This window comes from Crocodylus siamensis, chromosome 1 (assembly GCF_052110815.1).
Source record: "Crocodylus siamensis isolate JL-2025a chromosome 1, ASM5211081v1, whole genome shotgun sequence".
NCBI lineage: Eukaryota > Metazoa > Chordata > Crocodylia > Crocodylidae > Crocodylus > Crocodylus siamensis.
The window spans coordinates 218,956,289-218,979,014 of NC_143395.1; the positions used below are offsets into that span (position 1 = coordinate 218,956,289).

The window sequence follows — 22,726 nt, forward strand, 5'->3', positions numbered from 1 at the left end:
GGGCAGTGAGGGTCAGCAGGGATTAGCCCCTGCCCAGCAGCACTCGCTAAGCCTGGGCTTTTTTATAACAAGTGCCAGGAGCTGGGGCAACCATTGCCAGGCTGCGAGTGGGGTGGGGGATGAGCCTGGCCTGGCTGATTCAGAGATTTGGCAGCAGCTGAATCTCCAAATCAGATTCTACCAAATCGAATTGGGGCAGTGATTCGAATCGCCAAATCAAATCACTGTCCCCCAAATCAGCTGGATCTGAATCCAGAGCAAATATTAACCACTTCACACAGGTGTAATATATTGTAAAGTGAAGGCAGATTTTTGTTGCTTATAAGTCATGGTGTTGTCTTGGAACACTTCTAAGCCTTTTTGCCAGTGGTAGGTTGAATTTTTCAGGACACGGCTACTCATTAGTGACAACTTGTTGTTTTTTCTGTATCCTAGCTATAGCTTTCAGATATATATTTATTATAAATAATGCTTGAGGAAAATGCTGCACCGTATCACAGCAGTTTGCAGTCATACCAGCTAGAAATCTAGCACCTTTGAAAAACCCAAACCTGAGTGCCTGCAACTCTCAAGGAAGTTTGTAGCCACCATGGGTGTTCACCACATCCGAAAACTGCACCTTTTTTAATATATGTAAAAAAAAAAAAAAAGAAAGAAACCTTAACTCTTTTTGGTGAAAGTGTTGCATAAGCCATACCCTGCCCCTACCCCCATTCTGGCCAGGAAAAGTTGTACTCCCCAGGGGAAATGCAGTGGTTGTTTGGGTTTTTTTCTTATATTTTTAGCGTTAACTTGGCTGTTATGCTCAAAATAATAACCTAATATAAATACCATGTGCAGTCGCTGTTCTGCTGCTGTCAGTTTAGATGGAGGAGGAGGAGGTGTGTTGGGAGTTGCAGAATGGTGTCCAAGGCCTTACTAAAAAACACACCAAAACAGAAATTAACAGGAGTGAGTCACAGAGGAGCCTGAAACGAATGGGTTCAAATTAATCCTGCATGTTTTCAGCTGAGCACTGCTCAGTGAGGGCCTTGAGACAGCTTGGATACTCAGGACGTGACTTGGACAGTGGGGCTAAATGGGTAAATTAATCCAGCTTCGTTCTGAACATCCATAGCATTTCATGTAAAGGCAGTAGAAAGAGTGAAATGAGCAGATTCCACACACATTATGCACTCCACCCTGTGTGGTTTTTTTTTTTTTCCTTCAAAAAATCTCATTTCTTCTTTAAGCTTGAAGCAAGAGACCAGGAACTAACTGTATATACTGTATGTATGTTGTGTGCCCCAGCCTGCATGTTGATTTGCTGTTTAGTTAGGACACTTTTGATTTAAGAACAGTTTAACTGGAACTCGTGTGATGGGAAAGAGCCCTGGTCAAGCCTTGGGAAAATGCTATAGCAGTGTTGGGTTTTTGGGTTGTATTTTTTTTAAAACCAGTTTCAAATTACCCTGTAGCAGATGTTTGTGTCTTGGAATGTCGGGGCTGTAGTACGCACTGCTGCTTTCACCTTAGAAAAAATCAAGTGCAGTTTGAGCACAGGGAAGAGAATGTCAAGAATGCTGTTCTTTAACTCTCCTTCATTCTTTACAGATAAAGAGGAGGCAGAGGACAAGTTCCATACCATTCATTAAAAATAGCCTGCAGTGCTGTTCTGACAGAACAGCTCTTTCTTACGTGTACATGTTGCAGGCAGAAGCACATAAATGCTCACCTTGAGTGGAAAAGGCAACCCAGTGCTGCTCTGTGTAAAATCACGTGCAAGCCATAGATGCTACACGTGGTTGGGGGAGTATAGTCACTCGTGCATCTTGACCCTTGTCTGGATGCATCTCACCTCACAAATACCAGGGGTTGGGGTGGCCTGTGTGCTAAGTCACACAGTTGTGAGCCTAGAGGTCGCAAGTTTGTCTAGCAGAAGTGCCCATGGCGTGGCCTTGCAAATTCCAATGAATCTGCAAATTTCACATCCTTGTTACAAGGACATGAAAAAGGAAGAAACTCACGATTATACTGGGGGGAAGGAGCAGGGGTGGATACAATTATTATTTTTTGTCAGTTTGGACAAGAATGTTTGGTTTTTCTCTTGATTTTTTTTTTTTTTTTCTTTTTAGCTTCTGGTAAGTTTTCCTGGCACATTGTAACTTATAAAACATGGCAATGAGATTTTTTTTTAAAAGCTTGTGTCTAATAAGGCATAGATAAGATAATAGGTTCTCAGTCTCCTTTTGTCTGTTTTAGCAGGGATTGTAATTCCTAGTTCAGAGTATCTGCACATAATGGGAACATACCCTACAGTAGCAGTTTTATTCATTTCCTTATCTATCAGTTTTATAAGATGTATATTGCAGGTAATGGTCATTATATCACACATATCTAGTGTAGTATATAGTTCTAATTAGAATGGAAAATATCATGGGAAAATTTTACCAGCTTCTATTAGATGTTGAGCAGAAGGGAGAAAGGAAATAGCTGCATCACGTGAGACTTAGGCAAGTATGGAAATCTACAGAGAAAGCTTGTGTTAACATTGAGGCAGATTTTTTTTTTTTTTTTTTGGTCTGGAAATATGTGCAGTTTTGGTGACAGGCTACGAGTTTTATTTCTATTCAGAGATGTTTTTGCTTTCTATATGGCTCATCTTCTCTGTTTTATAATTGCTAGGGACTTTTATAGGAAAGTAGACTATTGCTTATGTATCTGTTGCCTGCTGGTTATACTCTTGAACGAAGCCTTAGAGCATGATTTCATGCAGAATTTCTTGTAATTTAAGGGATTTGGAAACTGCTGAAAACCAAAGTCTAGAAGTAGAATTTGTTCCATGAGGTGTAAGAGTGGGTGGATTCCTGTGACTTGCCATAACAAACACTTTTGCATAGAAACGTAGGGCTTGAAGGGGACCCCAAAGGATCATTGGGTCCAGCCCCAGGGTTACATCCTGCTTACAATGTCAGAATATTTACAGGGGGATCTGTTTTTGTTTTTGTGTTTGTTTTTGAAGGCTGAATTTATTTTAACCTGCAGTATTTATCTGGTAGACTTTCAGAGCAAGAAGGAGTGTTTTGATGTTAACTTTCACAAGTTCTAAGGTTATGTGAACAAGAAAATATTAGTTGTACTGCAGAATCTCTCCTCGCACTTTAGGAAAGACCAAGGGAAGAGGAGGCATTAATATCTTTAATGTCTTGGAAGGAGCCTCCTTATGCACTTGGGAATGGATTATGTGCAGTCCGTCACTTCAGCTGGACCAAGGCTCGGATTTCTAAACCAAGCCACAGCATGTAGCCCGTCCGTACTAGTTAGGCCAGCACTTGCACAATCCCTGGCAATAATCAGCATAGCATATGGATGTTGTTTGGTGGACAAGCCTGTTTGCTTGCTTGTTTGTTTGTAGGAAGGTGGCATAATTTAAATGTAAACAGTTTATTTGACAATGAAATTTCACATACAAGAAGAATGCAGAGCCCTTATGTGTTCTGACAGTTAACCAGTCAGAGAAGCTTTGTGTTGATTAACTTTTTTTTTTTTTCTTCTTAGAGTGGACGTGACAAGTATGAGCCCACCGCCACATCAGAACATGGCGCCAAGAAGAAAAAGGGGAAGAAAGAGAGGGATATGGACGAACTGAAAAAGGAAGTTTCAATGGTAAGAGCATGAAGAAAGGTCAGGGCTGGCTCTTTAGCAATATGCACTGGCCTGAAAACACTTCTCTGGAAGCAGAGTGGTTGGAAGCTGCTGAGTTGTCAAGTGTAGTGACAGAAGTTTCTGACCCTCCCTCTCCTGGTCTCTTCAGTAATCTCTTCAGACTTTTAGGTTCTCAGGCGAATTTTCCAAGGTGTTCAAGCACCTAGAGAAAATTTGGCTCTATATTGGTGTGTCCAAAAAGTACCTGGCCTGGCTTAGGTCCTGCCCTAATGTATTTCTAGAGCAAGTGCTACCCCATTTGTGTCAGTGCAATCACTCTACTGTTTGGAAGCCATCACTCACTAAAAAATGTAGTTTGCCCGATTTCACTTAGAGCCATGGCCTGCTCTGGTAGTGGTATGCATTAAGCTATAGTTTTTAGCTCTAGCTACCATCTCGTTTTGTGCATTTAGACCAGTGGTTTTCAACCTTCATAGGCTTGAGGCACCTCTCCATAACTTCTGTCAACTGAGCAGCAAACTGATATCTATATTAGAGTGCTTACCTCCTCACACAGGTGGGCAGTGGGGTACAGCCAGACAGGGAAAACCTGAGCCTGGCCTTATCTGGTTATCTCTTCACTTTTCCTGTGCCACTCTTCAAAGGATCTCATGACACCCCAGGGTGCCCTGGCATTCTATCAGAGAATCAGTGATCTAGACTTTATCTGGTACATCTCACCTCACAATCATTTTGAGGAGGAATTGGTTCAACTAGTGAATTATACATAAGTTTTTCTGCATGTTCTGGTTTAGCTCTCATTTGCCTTGGCATTTAGGACAGTTACAAGATTCCTTTTTATGTTAGCAAGGAAAGGTTGCAGTGCTTAACAAGTTGTCTTTACACCTCTTCCTTTCACCCACCCAAAGAAACTTCTCTGGATTCAGACTAGAATTCTAGGCAACACTGAAGAGCAGCTTATGTTCGTTAGTTGTCATGTTCCTCCCAGCATATAGTAGAGAAGCCTAACATTAAGCTGTGAAGCTAAAAGGGAAGAGCTGCGTGGCCAGGGTACCACTTGGATAGCTCCTCAGCCCTGACTTGCCTTCCTTGCAATGAGATTCTCTGTCCTAGGAAGTGATTGCCAAGGGACTGGAAAGTAGAAAGTTGTTACCCTCTGCTCCCCACTTATACAGGTACTGTTTTTCCCCTCTAATCACTCTTTTCTCTGCCCTTCAGGATGATCACAAACTCAGCCTTGATGAACTTCACCGCAAATATGGAACAGACTTGAGTCGGGTAGGTAGATTTTGATGTTCCCTCCCTCACCAGTCTGTCTGTCATGAAGATAGGCCAGGGGGTGTGGAGGATTAGTCTCAGATCCTTAATCTTCGCTGTTTCAGTTAAATTTTGCAGCCATTGGGAGAGTTGTTGGACTGGCAGTAGATTTCACTGATACTTCTCTCTTCTTCCACTGTTTCCTGGCTTAAATACTCTAATGACTTTGCTTAAAAAAATAAAAAAAAGTTGGTATTTGCTTATCTAAGTCTCAGGTATTCCAAGCTCAGATTGACTCTTAATTTTTGCATTAGGAACTCCTACAATAAGACTATTTGCTTGTGTTTTATAGGAGATGTTCTTGTGTAGGAGTCCTCTGCCATAAGCTAATTTATGGCCCGAGATTAAATGACAACCAATGGCAATTTAAAAAAGAGAAGATGTCACATTTTTAAATAAGAGATGCGTAAAAACCATAAATAATTTGATCAGCTCTTGGAATACAGAAGTATCTTGGTTGTTTTTCACCTGGTTGGGGGTTTTTTTGGTGGGAGGGCAGGGGTTGTATCATAGTTGTATGTAGCAGCAAGTTCCCTCTCTTCCGGGGTTTAGGAGCAACTTAAATTGAGCAACTTAATTCTCTTGTCAAATCTTGACTGCTTGGAATTCAGAACTTTTCAGGAGACTAAAATCAGGCTATTATCTCTTCTTGTTATCTTCATCTTTTTGCTTCTGCTCTATGTTGAAGGAGATACTTTACTGTGGACCACTTGTGTCATGCCTTTGGTGCTGAAGGCCTGTCTCTTTGAATTCCTGGCCCCTTTGTATCTTCTCACCAACTGTTACTTTCACATGTGAAATAGAAATGGAAGTCATATATATCATGCAAAATTTAGAGCTAGGGACCTACCAAATTCATGATTTTGCAATTTTTGTGGAAACTGAGAATTTGGCAGGTTGCCTGTGGGGCAAAAGCCCAGTCCTGCAAAAAAAGCAGGAAAATGGCCAGCAAGGTAGGGAAAAGAGAGTGGGGATCTGGAAACAGAGGGAGGAAGGCCTGGCACCCTGAAGCATGGGAGAGAGAGAGAAGGAGAAGTTTTTCACAGCAGAGCATGGCAGGGCCCCCATCATGTCTCTGGCTGAGGGGTCCCAGAAGTCCCATCTGCCCCAGAGATTGGCAGGTGTGGAGGGCCCTGCTGTGCTCTGCTGTGAAAATGGAGCCTGATGCTGTGCTGGAACTACAGAAATATGGAGGCAGCCACCACAAATTAGGTAGGTCACTACATATAGTATCTTGGTAAAGGCTGAACAAATGCCCACTGCTTTCCCATTGACACTTACTCAGTCCCCTTGAGATCAGCAAAGCTGGGAAGCAAAGTAGACAAGACCCTTTTTCAAGTAGGACAGGAATGAACTGCAAATGGTTTCCCAGTTCCTTCCTTTTTCCTCTATACCTGTAAACTGTGCCTATGAGGAAGCTTTATGGTGTGATTGTTATGGCTGTTAAGTATCTGACCTATGTGTTTCCTCCTGTGTTTTAGGGTCTGACACCTGCTCGTGCTGCTGAGATTTTGGCTCGAGATGGCCCAAACAGCCTCACACCTCCACCCACCACTCCTGAATGGGTAAAGTTCTGCCGGCAGCTCTTTGGAGGATTCTCCCTCTTACTGTGGATTGGAGCTGTTCTTTGTTTCTTGGCTTATGGTATCAGAACTGCCATGGAGGAGGAGGCAGATAATGATAACGTGAGTAGCCAGTGTGCATATACTACTGTGGGAGGCTCATCTGAATTGCACTAAACATGCTGTTTTGTCTTGAGTTTAAACTTTCAGTCCAGGAACTCTTCCCGCAAATGTAGGTTTTGCTCAAACTGATCCCTTTTCTTCTATTATTGTATGCCTTGAAAAGCTCAGTTCAGCCCACCAAAGATCCTTCCCATTAATGGAAGTAACTGTTGTTTTCTTAAATGTTAATTAAATCTTGGCTGATTTATGCCTGTTGATTTGTGCAATAACTGCAAGCAGCTGTGCTCTAATGGTGGTATTAAATATAATGCATGTAGCTGAAGCATGCCATGACACATTTTCATTCCATTCTTGCTTCTTGCAGTTGTACTTGGGTATCGTGTTGGCTGCTGTTGTCATCATAACTGGCTGCTTCTCCTACTACCAAGAAGCAAAGAGTTCTAAGATCATGGAGTCTTTCAAGAACATGGTACCTCAGGTATGGAATGTCTTACTTCCCTGCATTCTGGCCAGTTTAAATTTTGGTGTTTGGCTGTATAATACGTGACTGGATTTCCATATGTTAAAAACAGAAGTTTCCTTGTTCCTCTGACCTTATGATAGCCTTGCTAATATACACTGGCTATGCTCTTTACTGAACACCTCTACCATCCAGCAGAACACTTCTGCAGCTGGTTCTCTATTTGGCTTGGTTATAAAGCACTTTTTAAACTTGGCTCTTGTAGAGAATAAAAATCCCATATCACATCTGACAACTGTGGAGTCATCATGGCAACAGGAGCTATAATTTCAGGAAGAGCAAGCCAGTGGGTTGTTGTTTTTCTTTTTTCAATCCCATGCCCGTCTAAGTGCATACCTTTTGACTGTTTGCACAGCTATTTAAAAACATTCCGTGCCTTCTCTTTCTTATTATTAGGCGTGTTGTTGTTGTTGTTGTTATAAAAATCTATTTTAAAGCAGTGTACCTCTTAACTACTTTGCAGCAAGCCCTTGTGATCAGAAGTGGTGAGAAGCTGAGCATAAATGCTGAAGGTGTTGTAGTTGGAGATCTAGTGGAAGTGAAAGGGGGAGACCGAATTCCAGCTGACCTTCGCATCGTATCTGCTCATGGCTGTAAGGTGGGTGCATCAAAGTGTCTGGGATCTCATGTTCTACTTATGGAAGTCATGTTTCTAATTGACTGCATAGGATATCCTTTCATTATTTTTTAAGTAGTGGTATAGAAGTGCCCTAGAATTCTAGTGTTTTTTCACTCTTAATTTCCACTTATAAGTGTAACTGTGATCTTCCCTGTGCAGGTAGACAACTCTTCACTCACTGGTGAATCAGAACCACAGACCAGGACTCCAGACTTCACCAATGAGAACCCACTGGAGACCCGGAACATTGCTTTCTTCTCCACTAACTGTGTGGAAGGTATGTGATGTTCACATTCTCTCAGATGTAACACTGGGAATTAGAACACTTAATCAGGAAACTTGAATAGCAACAGTAAACATGTATGTGGTTCTCTGCTCCACACCCAAACATGAATAGAATATTAGCTCCTAGAAAGGCTGTATCTAGTAAAAAGTCATATTATGCAGTAATTTAGTAGGGAAAGTTTAAAGCTGCTTTAGTATCTTTCTTATTTCTCCTAAACGCTGTACTTCTGTTCCTTTAATTTGGATTAAAGAAAGCCTCGAGCAGATATGATGCTGTCAGAAAGTGTCTGGTATCTGAACTCCTACTTATAGAAGTCATTTTTCTTTTTAAACGGGAAAAATGGGATCCCTGGTGATAGGCAGCCCTACCCCTGTAGAAATCCCTTCACTGGGGCTGGGTTATAGTTTCGTAGTTGCTAGGGTCAGAAGGGACGTGAGCAGATCACCAAGTCCAACCCCCTGCCATGGGAGGAAAGAGTACGGAGGTCAAACAACCCCAGCAAGGTGTTCATCTAGTCTCTTCTTAAAGACCCCCAGGGTAAGAGCCAGCACCACTTCTCTTGGAAGTTGATTCCAAATCCTAGGCACCCTGACACTAAAGTACAGGTTAGTAATCCATAGGTAGAGCCCTTGATGTAGATAGGAACAACAAGGGGCATTGTGGTCTGATGGCCTCACACTTCTCACTCCACAGTCAAACACCCATATAGAGACTTGGAATGGCTTCTTCCAGCCTGCTGGAGCTGAAAGTTCTCTTGAGTCTGGCCTCAGCAAGTACTGTATTGCAGCTTGTCTCTGTCCTCCAGGCACTGCCCGTGGTGTTGTCATTAACACTGGAGATCGCACTGTGATGGGCCGCATTGCCAGTCTGGCCTCTGGACTGGAAGGGGGGAAAACCCCCATTGCAACTGAGATTGAGCACTTTATTCACATCATCACCGGAGTGGCTGTGTTCCTGGGTGTCTCCTTCTCCATCCTATCACTGATTCTTGAGTACACATGGCTGGAAGCTGTCATTTTCCTCATTGGCATCATTGTAGCCAATGTCCCTGAAGGTCTGCTTGCTACTGTCACGGTAAGCTCTTGGGGGAAGGCACTTAATATCAGCTACACTTAACACTCTTCTAGGAAACCACACTACTGGATGTTCGAAGACATGGCCCTCCCCAGTTCAGTACAGGAGATCCTAATTGTAGAGTAATGTCCTAGGTCAAAGTGGCCAGAAGCTGATGTCTGTCTCTTGGATGAACAGCATGTTTCTGTCTAGCATCTACTTATCTAGATAGTGGGTAACCCTCAGCAGGTGCTGAGTTTAGCACAACTTTCAGGCTGTTTGGCAAGTACAAGTCAGTCCTAATTTGCCAAATAATATTTAAAAATTGGCACAAATGTATTCACCAGTAGGGACCTACCATCTTTAGCTGAAGGGAACAAAAAGAAGTTCATCAGTTTACTCCCTAACGTGCTGGAAAGCAGGAGACATTTGGTATATGGCTAATAATCTTACTGCCTCCAGCAGTTTTTTAGAATGAAAGGCACATTCTCCCGACCCTTTTTCTTTTTTGGCCTTTTGGCTGTGTTTTGAATTGCTGGGAGGGAAGCATTAGGCCTTACATTCCTGGGTCTTTTCTTTCTTTTTTTGTTTTTAAACCATCTGAAATGCCACCCAGTTCTTTAAAAATCTCTTGCCCTTGAGTCATGGTTTTACTTTATGGCATGTCACTCTTTCTAGGCCCAGTGATATTTTGAGAATAATTTATAAAAGAGGAAATATGTACCATCTCCATTTAATACGGCTATAAATCAATGAGTCTCCCAGCTGCCTAGTTAATAGAAGGGGTGAATGCTGTTTCTGGGGAAACAGAATGACAGGAACCTTCTGATACTTGGGCACTGTGGAACCCACTTGGTACACAAGCATTTATCTCATCCCACCTCTCCCGCTCCCCCAGGTGTGCCTGACACTAACAGCCAAGCGGATGGCTCGTAAGAATTGTTTGGTAAAGAACTTGGAAGCTGTGGAAACCCTGGGCTCTACGTCCACCATCTGCTCAGACAAGACTGGCACCCTGACTCAGAACCGCATGACAGTTGCCCACATGTGGTTTGACAATCAGATCCATGAGGCTGACACTACAGAGAACCAGAGTGGTAAGAAATTTCACTTGGTACTTAATCTCTGACTGAAAATGTATAGCTTCTTGGAAAGACCCCTCCTCTTGTTAACTTCCAAATTTTGTTACCTCTAACTAGCCAGGAGGACTCTTTTCATCCCAGTTTGCAGACTATTAAAAGTTTTGGGGGGGGGGGTTGTGGACTTCTTGGTAGATAAGAGTTCCAAGCTAATTTATATGGACCTTCTACATGCCCCCTGCTTCAAGCTACACTTCTAATAAAATGTATACCTCTTGTTAGGCCAGTGAGCATTGGAAAGATTACTTACTATACTTGTACTAAGTTTTAGATTGATCCATGACCTTGATAAGATGTGGGTATTTTGCCAGGACGCATCAGTCTTGCAAGTAAGATCTTAGGGCACCTTTACGTGTGCCCCAAGGTGCAGGGGGAAGAGGGTGCACTCTAACTGAAGCAGCTCTTGGGAGCCACTTCTTAATTAAAGCACCTGCAGCATCTCATGCTTCAGCATCCTGTGCTTCAAAATGGCAGCAGGGGTGCTTTAACTAAAGCTCATTTGACACTTTAGTTAAAGTGGCCCTGCTGCCATTATGAAGCATGGGGAAGCTGAATACACATGATGCCTAGGCCAGTGAGCACACTCAGTTAATTGAGTCTACTCCAATGAGTGCTGATTAACATGTGTCAGAGCAGGTGTCTGTCGTGTGTCGGTGCTCTTAGCGTTTTGCAGATACATTACACAATAGCTTTAAAATCCACTTTCTGAAGGCGCCACTTTCCAGAGTTGTGAAATATATACACTTAGCACTCCATTTGCTCATGAACTGTGAGTAGGGCTATGGCTTTGTCATATAAATTGACTTTGAAGAAACCTTTGTGATGGCTTCTGTCTCAAACTACATTTGGTCATGGGAGATGCAGTTCAATCAGGGGTGTTGGGCTGTAGAAAAGAATGGGGACATCCACCCTCCAGACTACAACTCCTGGGAACAGTGCAGCCCAATAAGGAAGCATGCAGCCCAGCAGGGAAAGGTTACTGCTTAGCTGTTGCAAGCCTGCTTTAACTTATGAATATGGTGCTTTTATTTTTGTTGTTGTTATTTTTCTGCCATGAAATCTTAATTACCAGGCCAAAATTGTAGACTTCACTGTGAGAGCCAGAACGTATGTAGCTAGTAATTTGTTCAGTTGAGACAGCAGAACTTAGCAGACTAAGCAGAAAGTCTCCTTCAGCTCACCAGTGTCAGTCTTGATTCTGCCCCTGCTGGATATTCAGAGAGCATTTCACGAAGAGTGATGTGGAAGACTGCCTTTCCCCAGGCCTGAATCACACTTGTCTAAACCAGTTCTGAGAGCAGCTTGGTCTGGCCCACACTAGTACTTCAGCTACTTAACACCAGTGCAAAGCTATAAATGCAAGGCATTATTTGGAAGCACTTGAGTTCCAACGATCAGCCTGATTATAGTAGATATAAACCAGCGTTTGTTCCTGAAAGAAATCTTCCCAGCTTATCAGTCAAATGTTTCCTTCTCAACTAGCAGTTGGCTTCTTAACAGCCTTTTGCATAGTCCTTCCCTCTCAGGGAAAGCATGTTAGATTTGTATCTTTTGAAGCTGTTCCACAGTCTGCATGCGGTAGATGCCTTAAGCATCATTCTTCAGAAATAACTATTAGATCTATTTTCCATGTAACTGGGTAAAGGGAGAGCAGTGGTAAATCTAGGAGGGGAACCTATAGAGAGGATTCCTCTGTCTGATCTGTGGAAGGAGGAATTGTATGCCTTACTAAATTGCTTACCTTGGCCAGTCTGACCTACCAAAAACAACTAGCTTTGAGTAGAATCTAGATGATCCTGGCCTGTTTTTGCACTTGGTTACACTTTCTCAGGCCTTTCAGTGCTTATGCTTTGCTCCCTGGATTTGTCAACTCATGCCTAGTTTCAGCCTAGAAGCAGTGGAGTCAGCCCAGAACTTTTAATGGACTAACTTGGCAATTTCTTTCCCCTCCCCCTGTTTTCAGGTGCCTCCTTTGACAAGAGTTCTCCCACCTGGAGTGCACTGTCCAGAATTGCAGGTCTTTGTAACCGTGCTGTGTTCCAAGCAAACCAAGAAAACGTACCTATTCTCAAGGTGAGTCTGGCAAAAGCATCAGTCTGCTGATAGCCATTTCTTGTAGGACTTGATGAATACAATTCTAGTGTCCCTGGTTTCTTTGGAGGAGAGGGCCAACCTCATCTGCACCCACAAAGGAAACCTTGGGGAGACCTGTGTTCCAGGCAGAGAGGTAGTTCTGGAAGGGGGTTGATGCATGGCTCTAGCATCAACTTCTCTGCTTTCAACCAGTTAGAACACAGGTGGACCATGTCAGGGTTTGAAAATGCTAGAGGAAGCGTATTTGGGCAGCTTGGTGGATTTTGGAATAATGAGGAAATCCTAAACAACCTCAGAGACACCATGATTGTGACAGTCTGACTGCAGAAACTACAGAGATATTGCCTTGCTCTCCACCACAGGCAAGATCATTGTAAGAACCCTTACAGTGTGGGTTTAGGGCTTCAAGAGGCACAACTGACATGATCTTCATAGCTCGCCAGCTGCAGGAGAAATGCCAGGAATAACATATGTCTCTCTCTATATATGGCCTTCTTTGGCCTCATGAAAGCTTTCAACTCTGTCAGCTGAAAAGTGTTATGGAGGATCCTTCTGAAGTATGGATGCCCATCAAAATCTTTCACCATTCTCTGCCTGCTCCATGAATGTATGCAAGCTCTCAGTAATGGATCCATCACAGATCCCTTTGATGTTAAAAACAGGAGTTAAGAAAGGCTGTGTCCCATCGCTCCAACATTCTTCTCAATATTCTGTGCTGCAATGCTATATCTGACTAGCAACAATCTTCCAGCCAGAGTGGAGCTAAGCTACCAAATGGATGGTAAGCTGTTTAATATAAGCTGACTTTGAGCCAAAAGCAAGATCACTCCAACCTCAGTCAATGAACTCCAGTACACTGATGATACCATAGTGTGTGCTTACTCAGATGCAGATCTTCAGGCGATTGTTGACATCTTTACCAAAGCATACAAGAAAACGGGACTGGCATTTAACATTCAGAAGACTAGGGTCCTCCATCAACAAGCTCTTAATGAGCAGTCCCCAGCTCCAGTAATTTAGTTCTGTGGTGAGACTCCGGAAAAGGTTGAGTATTTCCCGTACCTCAGAAGCCGTCTCTTGCAGAGAGAAGTACCATAAACACTGCCTGTGAAAGATCCTTTGAATCCAGTGGGAAGATAGACGCACCAATGTTGGCATCCTCCTGCAAGCAAATGCTGGGAATATTGAGGTGACAATCATTTGTTGGCCTGGCCCTGTCATTCGATTGTCCTACTGCTGATTCTCAAAAGAAGCTTTATTCTTCCTACTCAGCCAAGGCATATGCTCAAGAGGAGGGTGGAGACAGTGCTTCAGGGACATCCTCAAGGCCAGCTTAAAAAAATGCAGCATCATTGTCAGCTCATGAGAGACTGTCTCCCAGGACTGCCCCAAATGGAGGGAGAGTCTGCAGCAGGGATCCTCGGTACTTTTGAAACCTCACAACAACAACAGCAACAAGAGATGGAAAAGTTGGAGGAGCTTAAACTGTGTGTAGCAGACCAAATCAAGAATCCAGTGCTGCCCACCCCACATGGAAATACATGTCCAAGCTGCAGTAGAGCCTGTCAATAGGCCTCAGTCCTCTTCAGGCATACATTCATCTTCGACTGTGAGGGATTGCTGGAAAGAAGAGCGTGCCTAATCCTCCATTAAGCCATTAATTCCACGTGGAGAAGAATGTAGTGGGTGTTGCATGCTAAGTTGCAAGCAAGCCTTGGGCTGAAATAACTGTAAACAACTAAATAGCTGCATAGTAGATCAATAGTTCTCCTTGTATCCAGGTTCTTTATGTAATAGGTGTTAGGCTTGTTGCTTGGTGATCTACTCTGACCACGTAGTGATGAGGGTGGCAGAAGAATTGTGCAGAATCTTGACTATTTTCCCATTGCAGCCTTGTGACTAATCCATGTCCTCATTGTAAAGCCAGTCATTTACCATCAAAACTTGGGAGCTAACAAGTATCTTTTTCTTCCTGCTTCTTGCAGCTTTAGAAGCCGTCAGATTTCTCAGATGTATTACCTGAATGCCACAGAATCTTGTTAGGTTGTAACAGTCCGTGCATTGTAGGAGAGAGATTTCTATTTCTGACTTTGCTTAGAAAACCAGTGTTTTCTCAGTTTGTAAGGCCCATCTCTCCTTCTCCTCAAATGCAGTATTTGTGGCCAGTGCTGGATATTGAATTAGTTATCCATCATTTCTCTGCTGTCCAGAGCAGCTTCGTGTTGAAGCGGGGCTGTGTCCAAGATGAATAGGCCTTGTTTTATATAAGCTCTCATGGGCTTAATCTGTAAAATTTTACTCTTTTTCTTTTTTTTAACAGAGAGCAGTTGCAGGTGATGCCTCTGAATCTGCACTTTTAAAATGTATTGAATTGTGCTGTGGTTCAGTCAAGGAAATGAGAGGAAGGAACCCCAAGGTAGCTGAAATTCCATTCAACTCCACCAACAAATACCAGGTAAATGCACAGCCTCTTTTGGGAAGAGGATCATTTCCTTGCCTGACGTTACTGATTAGAGTAGCACAGAGAAGATGTCTTGGGTCATTTCTCACTGCACTACAGTAGGATTGCATAAGATTTTATTATGATTTGAGGTGTTTCTGATACAATCTTGGCTTATGTAGGCTGTGTGAAGGGAGTCTCAGTAAGGCTGAGTCCAGGGACTGGATGAATTGGACATATGACCTTAAAGGAAAATACATTCAGTTCTTCATGTCCCACCCACCTGAGCAGAAGGGGGTTTAGATCCCGTGTGTCATGTGGAAGGCTGAGTGGGCATTAGGCACTTGGTGTGGCTAAGTGGGAAACTGTCCCAGGTTTGGTGCTTTTAGACAGACAGGCTGAGGTTTCCTTGTTTTCAAAGCATCTAAGACTGTAATCTGTCCTTCTTCCTCCACCCAGCTCTCTATTCACAAGAATGCTAATGCCTCTGAGTCCTGCCACCTCCTGGTAATGAAGGGTGCACCTGAACGGATTCTGGACCGCTGCAGCTCCATTTTGATCCATGGGAAGGAGCAGCCCCTGGATGAGGAGATCAAAGACTCTTTTCAAAATGCCTACCTCGAATTGGGAGGCCTTGGGGAGAGGGTACTGGGTAAGGAAGAGCAGTGTGCCACCAGTGATTGGGCCTTCAGATGTGGTGTTGCGGAAGCAGTGTAGGGGTCACGGGCATTTCTGGCAATGTGAGTCTGCATGCAGCTCGTGAGGACAGTTCAGCATTGGCTAGGGGGAGCTAGCACATTTGGCGTGAAAGCGCAACCCATATGTATGCTGGCTGGTTTCATTCTTCCCCAGCAGCCCAGTCACTTGAACCAAAATGAAGCCATGTGTGCTAGATCATGTGCTGTTCATGAGCTGCTTTATACGAGACGTGTTCCATTTCCTGAAGCTGTGGAGCACTCAAGCACCTGATACTGACACTTAGATAGTGGTCTCAAAAAAGTAGAGCGTGGCTGCTGCTGAGTATCTCTGAATAACATTGACAGACAGAACTCAGCCTTACAAAGACCTGCCATCATTAACACATTGTGAGAGTGCTGCCTGCACTCGGCCCTAGTGACACTAGCTTCATGTCATGCAAGAATGAAACAAGCGTTGGTTTTGCTCTGTTGCAGGTTTTTGTCAGTTAGCTCTGCCAGATGACCAGTTCCCTGAAGGCTTCCAGTTTGACACCGATGATATGAATTTTCCTGTTGAAAAGCTCTGCTTCGTTGGGTTAATGTCCATGATTGACCCACCCCGTGCTGCTGTGCCAGATGCTGTTGGCAAATGCAGAAGTGCTGGAATCAAGGTAGATCTTCTTGTGCTTCAGGGAAGCTTACACACACAGGTTGGAGAAGTGCAATTAGAGGTGTAGAGGGTGCTTTTGTGTTGCTGTTACACCTAGGGTGACTCCAGGAGCTTTTATTTTATCTGGAAAAGTACAAGAGAAGCCAAAGCAAGTTCCTCTCAACAGTACACTGGTTTTATAGGGATAGTATCAGTCGGGCAACATTACCAAGAGCAGCTACATACAGCGGCAAATACACAGACATACTCACTACCAAGTAGTGAGGACACAGGCCCCTCAGATGGTTTGAGGCAAGCTCCAGACTCCCACCCCTGTGTCTGTGGGGTGAAGTTTTATACAGCTCAAGTTCAAATTTCTGTATTCAGACACATTTGTCTGAGAAAACGATCTCTTGGCCAATTGATTTCAAATCGGGGAAACTTGAGCCATGACCTGTGACCATTGTTCTTTCCTGGGGTTTTCTTATCATTGGGTTTGATCACTGCCCTATGTATTTCAGCTTCCTTGATACTGTCCCTCTCCATCCACATTCTCTCACATGCCAGTCATTGTGATTCAGACTGACCTGCTTTTGGGATCAGAGCATCTGTGAGCAGGAATGTAATGGCAGGCCCAACACAGCAGAAAGGGGTGAGGGGTTATAACAAGACTCCCCAGCATTGCTGAGGATACTGAAGCCTAGGGGAGGGGATCAGACCAAAAAGACTTCTAAATTTGAAAGCCCTTGGAGGTAGCTGTGCTGCTTTTCCAATCCAGGTTCACTCTGGGCTACAGTTGAGGCTGGAAGATGCAGGCTCAGTGGCGAGCTTCGAGCAATATAAGAACAGACTGAAAAAAAAACTAAGTTAGCCCAGCCATTCCACTAGTAATATATCTCCCATTGCACTTCAGGCTTACCTGCCAGATGCACCTCAAAATTGCTACTTTGTTTTTTTAAGTGCATGCTCACAGCAAAACTCATTTAGATTTAAATCTCAGGAGAAGTTTCCTTGTCAGAATGGTGGGAGGCTGGGACATGCTACCCTGTGGAGCTGTTGAATCTCTGTTGGTGTAGGTTTTTTCAGTAGAAACATTTGACAGGATGGGAATTAGGAATAACTCATCCTGCATCTATGTAGGGGGTTGGGCTTGCTTGCCTTTGAAGTGCTTTCCCGTCCTGTGAGTCTGTGGTAAGAGTATAGGTCAAAGAGGCAGTCTTTTGAGGCCAGAGGGTCCTGGTCAGTTTTCTGCATTCCCTAGTCTGTCTGCCCACAGTTCCCCTTCAAAGTGAGAACCAAGCATCCCCAGCACCTTGAGCACTGGACCCAAGGAATCTATGACCACAGAAGCAAACTTTGCCATCTTCCTGCATGTGTCCTGTTGCAAAAGGCTCCAGTCTCTGCCCTGTCTGGTACTGCTCTGCAGCATAGGTTCAAGCCTCATGGCAGTCTACTGTTTTCATTCTAGGTTATTATGGTTACCGGAGACCATCCAATCACAGCCAAAGCTATTGCCAAGGGTGTTGGCATCATCTCTGAGGGCAATGAAACAGTAGAAGATATCGCTGCTCGCCTGAACATCCCTGTGAGCCAGGTCAACGCCAGGTATTGTGGAAAGCCTTCTTTGAGAGAGGGCAAGAAATGGCAAAGAACAGTTTGAGAGGAATATGCGCTGCTTTTCCTCCGCCTCCCAGATGGTGCACAGCTAACAAGTCCGTCTCTGCACATTTGTGTTTATTTGGTATTTGTCACATGCCTTGAGAAATAGTGTCATAAATGTCAGGGGTTTGCATGAGGCTTTGAAACTAAACCCTGCGCATGCACTTTGAGCATAAATTGAAAGGGTGCTGACTCCTCCCCACTAATGCTGTTAACTGTAGCCTGAATGGCAGATCAAAGCAGTCTCGAAATAAATTTACCAGATGAATAGCTGGCATAATGACCACTAAAGATATGTTTAACATTAAAGTTAATTGGGGCTTCAGTGGTTTGAGTTCTTAAATGGGGACTTGGTCCAGTTTTGACCCAGGAGTTGTGTATAGCTAAGCTTGTTTTATAATGTTAAAACAACTCATTAAAGAGGTCATGGAAAAACTTCTTGGAGGAAATGACAAGTCTGGTTTTCGTTATCCAAGCTGAGTAGACTAAAAATGCAAACAGCGTGAATAATCAAATGTAGGGGAAGGTTTCTCATTCTGGAACATCAGGAAACCAAGCTAAAATGTTCTCTCCTTCTTTTTTTCTTTTCACCTCCCAAGACGAGCACGCTTAAAAATATTAAAGCCTGAGGCTGCCCTTTCAGCTTCCCTCCCCACATCTCCATCCCGTACCCCTGGAGTTCCTGGCTAGTTTGTAGTAGACAGAGGAGATGGGCAGGGGTGTGGGTAGAGAAACTGACCTGGAGAGTGACTTCCAGCAAAGATAAAGGCATCCGATTCTCATTGTAGAAGTCCCTTGCCCCTCATTGGTTAACACCTGCATTCACCATCCCATGCAGAATTCAGATGTCTTCAGGGAATTTGCTCTTGGCATGAGCTGGTGGGTTGTAGGGGCAGCCCTGCAGCCTTGTCATTTGGCCTGGCCCAGACTGTTTGGATTGGAAGGGTGCCACAGAGCTTGTGAACTGTGAATAGACAGTCTGTAGAGTGAACTGGGAATGGCAGAAACTGCTAGATTTTTGAGAACAATTTCATGACTCTCCATTACATGGTAATGACTGGTTGTCAGACCACATGACTGACAGATATTGGCAGCTGGCTGTGAGGCTGGGCTGGTTTTTTTCCTCTTGGGTTTTTTTCCCCTCTGCTGCCTCTGTGTTGCTAGCTACACACATCATCCATTTGATCCCAAGAATGCCAGAATGGATGGGAGTTGGGATTCTGATGTAGTAAGGCATGGGGACCAATTTAGCCATACCACAGACACATGGGTGAGTGCAGTGTGTATGCACCATGTACTAATGACTAGAAGGGACAAGGACGAATGATCATGTGTGATCTTCACACCCATGAAACCTGAAGTTCTTTTCCACTCTTACCCAGGCTTGGCTGTTCAACCTGAGCACTGACAGATTGGGGGGGAGGGGTGGCGCTTTATTTTCAGCTCGGTGCACCCCCTCACTGAACGCAGTGCATGCCCAGAAGAGTCGGTGTCAGTTTGACCCAGCATGCCCAGCATCTATATAGGTAGTGCACTTCAGTGGGGCTTTTTGATGCTTTTATATAATAGCCAATTGAATCAGTTATTAAATAAACATCAAAAAGCCCTGCTGAAGCACCCGATCTATGCAGACTCTGGGGAGCCAGGTCAAACTAATGTGGTTTCTCTTCAGGTAAAACGTTTTGTGTGTGTTTTTTGTTTGAGTTCTTTCCATGTCTTTAAGGGGCCCTAAAGTTCACGTTCTTTGAGCCTGGTCTGGGGGTTCCCATTCCTTGGGGAACAATGGAGTTTGGAATTAAAACCCTTCTTTGCCATGGTGTCTCCAGAAACCTGGGCAGAGGCAAGATTGCTCCTGTCCCTCACAGTGCTGTTCCCCATTATCCCATTGTTTGTTTGTGCTCTCTGGATTATCCATCTGTTGTTTCTTTTGCATTTTGAATATAAATTCTTTATGGGGAATTACCACTTGTTTCTGCTAGGTACTGCATTGATTCTGTTTTGCGACTGGAACTTCAGCATTAAAAAAAAAAAGTCATAAAAGGCAAATCTCACTAATACCTTTTTTCTTCTTCCTGGATTCCAGGGATGCCAAGGCCTGTGTTGTTCATGGCTCAGATCTGAAGGACATGACCGCTGAACTGCTCGATGACATTCTTACTCATCACACAGAAATTGTCTTTGCCAGGACATCACCGCAGCAAAAGCTGATCATTGTAGAAGGCTGCCAGCGACAGGTAAGAGCAGCAGGAGACCTGCAGTTTGCACCTCTTAAAGCCAGTGGCTTAGACTGCTGAAACAAGGTCCATCGCGGCACATTCTGAATCACTGAGGTCTGCACATCACTCCCTGCTCTGGGTAGTGTACCATCTGTCTGTGTTGTGTTCCCTTCCTCCACCATAGTATAGCCATGACTGCAGACATGTCTTGTGATGCTGATCTGAGGCATAAGCAGGTACCCATGGCATACACCCTGTATGAGCATGGGCACTACAGACAGACCACAAAGTGTGTTCACCTTCAGATGAGTGCCATACATTCTTCCAGGCTCTCCTACACGGGATAACGGAGCTTGTTCAAGTTTTAATGTCTATACACTCTGTGGGGGGCGGGGGGAGGAGGATGGAATATTTAACATTCCTACCACCTCCACCCAGCCTGAGAAGCATCCAGCCTGCTTTTCCAGAGGAAGCAGTGAGGCCTGAACATTTGTTAGCTTTAGGGGTGTCCAGGCCTCTACCTCAAATGCAACAGGTATCCCAGATAGTAGAAACCCTTTCTTTTGCCCTAAAGGTGCTGTCTGGAAAACAAGTCATGGGCTGGACTAGTCTATCCTGGAGGGTGGAGGGGTAATATTTCCTTTGGGAAATGGGGACCCTAAAAAGAACACTATTTGCATGTGTTGAGGACAGGAGCTTGTTACAAAAACTGAAATGTTTTCCACCTCTTCTGATCTGTTTGTAGGGTGCAATTGTAGCTGTCACTGGTGATGGTGTGAATGATTCCCCTGCTCTGAAGAAAGCTGACATTGGTGTTGCCATGGGTATTGCTGGCTCTGATGTCTCTAAACAAGCAGCTGATATGATTCTGCTGGACGATAACTTTGCCTCCATTGTGACTGGTGTAGAGGAAGGTGAGCTGCTGACTGCAGTGGCAGAGTGGGCATCCAGATGGTCATTGAACATAGCACTGAGTGGGACATTGGCTTATTATCATTCATTTCTACAGTATAACTTACAAGGTGTATGCTAGAGAGGGGTTCTTCCCAGACTCACTGGGATCAGCTGTTCTTCCTGTGTATCCTGGATAGTTAGGGTGGCCAGCCTGTGGCACCGCTGCAGATTCACGAGAGGTGTTGCTTGTCTTGGCCACTTTTGAGGGGTCCAGGCCGACCTGCAGAAGTGTAGCTAAGAAGAAGGCCCCACAGCCTGTTTGAGTGACCATAGCATGAACCTTTTCCTGACCAAGCTAGCTGTCACATCTCCAAAGAAAGCCATCAACATGTCTAATCAAACTAAGAACAAGATTCAATTAAACAGAGCGCAGAGCCTAAAAATAGACATTATAAGGGAAAACTGTGTTAAATAATGCAAATATACTAGAGCTTATAGGAAGTAATGTAACTAAATGTATTAGATGGCATTGTTCTATAATATATCTATTTTTAAGTTTCTAGAAAAGTTGCTTTAAAAAAAAAAAAGCAGACTTGTTTATGGAAGACCATACATTTGGGAAAGAAAAACAGGATGCAGGCAAACCAGGATTCTGTAATGATGAAGGAAGGAGATAAGAATCTCTCCCTCAAAGTGTAATTTTCACAGAAACATAAATCCCAACTAAGTGACATCTTTCATATCCACAGGAAAACTGATTCAGTCCAGTTCCAAAGGTTTGGGGCAGGCAGCTCATCAGCAAAAAGGGCAGGAAGCAGAATACAGTGCAAGGAGATCAGACACGGAGCCCAGGACAGGAAGGAGAGGATCAGAGTGGCACTTAGAGAGGGTGTGAGACTAATTTGTTGCAGGCCTGCCAAAAGGTTGGCCCTCTGGGGCTGTATAGAATTTCCCCAACTGTACTCCCAAACTGGGGTCTGTAGCTGTGGGAACAAGGCCTCTGAATGTAACCTGGATATTCATCTCTCCAAACAGAAGTGAAATAGCAGACAGTGCAGCAGAAGGCCTGTCACTGTGGCCCAAGCCACCTCTGAAGGGTGTTAGGTTTGATAGGGCATTGGCAGATAGAAGTATATTGGGGATGGGACTTGCCCACGTAACCTGTTCTCTGAGTTCCCCATTATGATGAGGAATTGTCCCATCAACTATGCCACAGAATACCCACCTTTTCATTGTGCTGCATTTCTGCTTGGGAGGGTGCATGGGGCTAGTTGCTCTGCATTCAGTGCAGTAGCACCCATGTACATGCTTGGAAAAGAAAGCTTTCTATAAGAAGCCTGTCTGCCACAAGGTGATAAAGAGCCTGTGCTTGCTTCTTCCTAGGTCGTCTGATCTTTGATAACCTGAAGAAGTCTATTGCTTACACCTTAACCAGTAACATCCCTGAGATTACTCCTTTCCTGATCTTCATCATTGCTAACATCCCTCTTCCCCTGGGAACAGTTACCATTCTCTGCATTGACTTGGGCACTGACATGGTAAGTACGTCTCAGGACCTTGGAGAGTCCAGCTGTGGGACTCTGAGAGGGCCATGGGGTCTTAAGAATCTATGGAGAACTTGATGGACTCATCCCATACTCCCTGTGATCAGAATGAATCACTCAGTATTTTTTTTCCTTCCATAGTTCACTTACCTAACTCCTGGGTGTGTAAAGCTGGGTGGTTTGCAAGGTGCTTCAGTCTCCTGCCCTGACGGGAAGCTATATGCAGACATAGTAGTGTTCCATCAGTGTTATTTGCCACAGGCCTACTAAGCCTCTTTATCATAGAATG

At 44.1% G+C, this 22,726-nt stretch overlaps 1 protein-coding gene across 1 annotated transcript in view; it reads left to right on the plus strand.

Annotated features, from left to right (window-relative positions):
• The window catches only part of ATP1A1 (ATPase Na+/K+ transporting subunit alpha 1), a 39,918-nt gene that overhangs the window by 11,703 nt on the left and 5,489 nt on the right, over positions 1 to 22,726 (plus strand). Inside the window, exons 2-17 of the mRNA XM_090056908.1 lie at positions 3,538 to 3,645; positions 4,864 to 4,923; positions 6,444 to 6,647; positions 7,012 to 7,125; positions 7,631 to 7,765; positions 7,946 to 8,063; positions 8,878 to 9,146; positions 10,024 to 10,222; positions 12,228 to 12,337; positions 14,679 to 14,813; positions 15,258 to 15,450; positions 15,971 to 16,146; positions 17,593 to 17,729; positions 19,867 to 20,017; positions 20,745 to 20,913; positions 22,277 to 22,431. Coding sequence (XP_089913034.1) covers positions 3,538 to 3,645; positions 4,864 to 4,923; positions 6,444 to 6,647; positions 7,012 to 7,125; positions 7,631 to 7,765; positions 7,946 to 8,063; positions 8,878 to 9,146; positions 10,024 to 10,222; positions 12,228 to 12,337; positions 14,679 to 14,813; positions 15,258 to 15,450; positions 15,971 to 16,146; positions 17,593 to 17,729; positions 19,867 to 20,017; positions 20,745 to 20,913; positions 22,277 to 22,431 — 2,433 coding nt within the window. The remainder of the gene's footprint in view (positions 1 to 3,537; positions 3,646 to 4,863; positions 4,924 to 6,443; positions 6,648 to 7,011; positions 7,126 to 7,630; positions 7,766 to 7,945; positions 8,064 to 8,877; positions 9,147 to 10,023; positions 10,223 to 12,227; positions 12,338 to 14,678; positions 14,814 to 15,257; positions 15,451 to 15,970; positions 16,147 to 17,592; positions 17,730 to 19,866; positions 20,018 to 20,744; positions 20,914 to 22,276; positions 22,432 to 22,726) is intronic.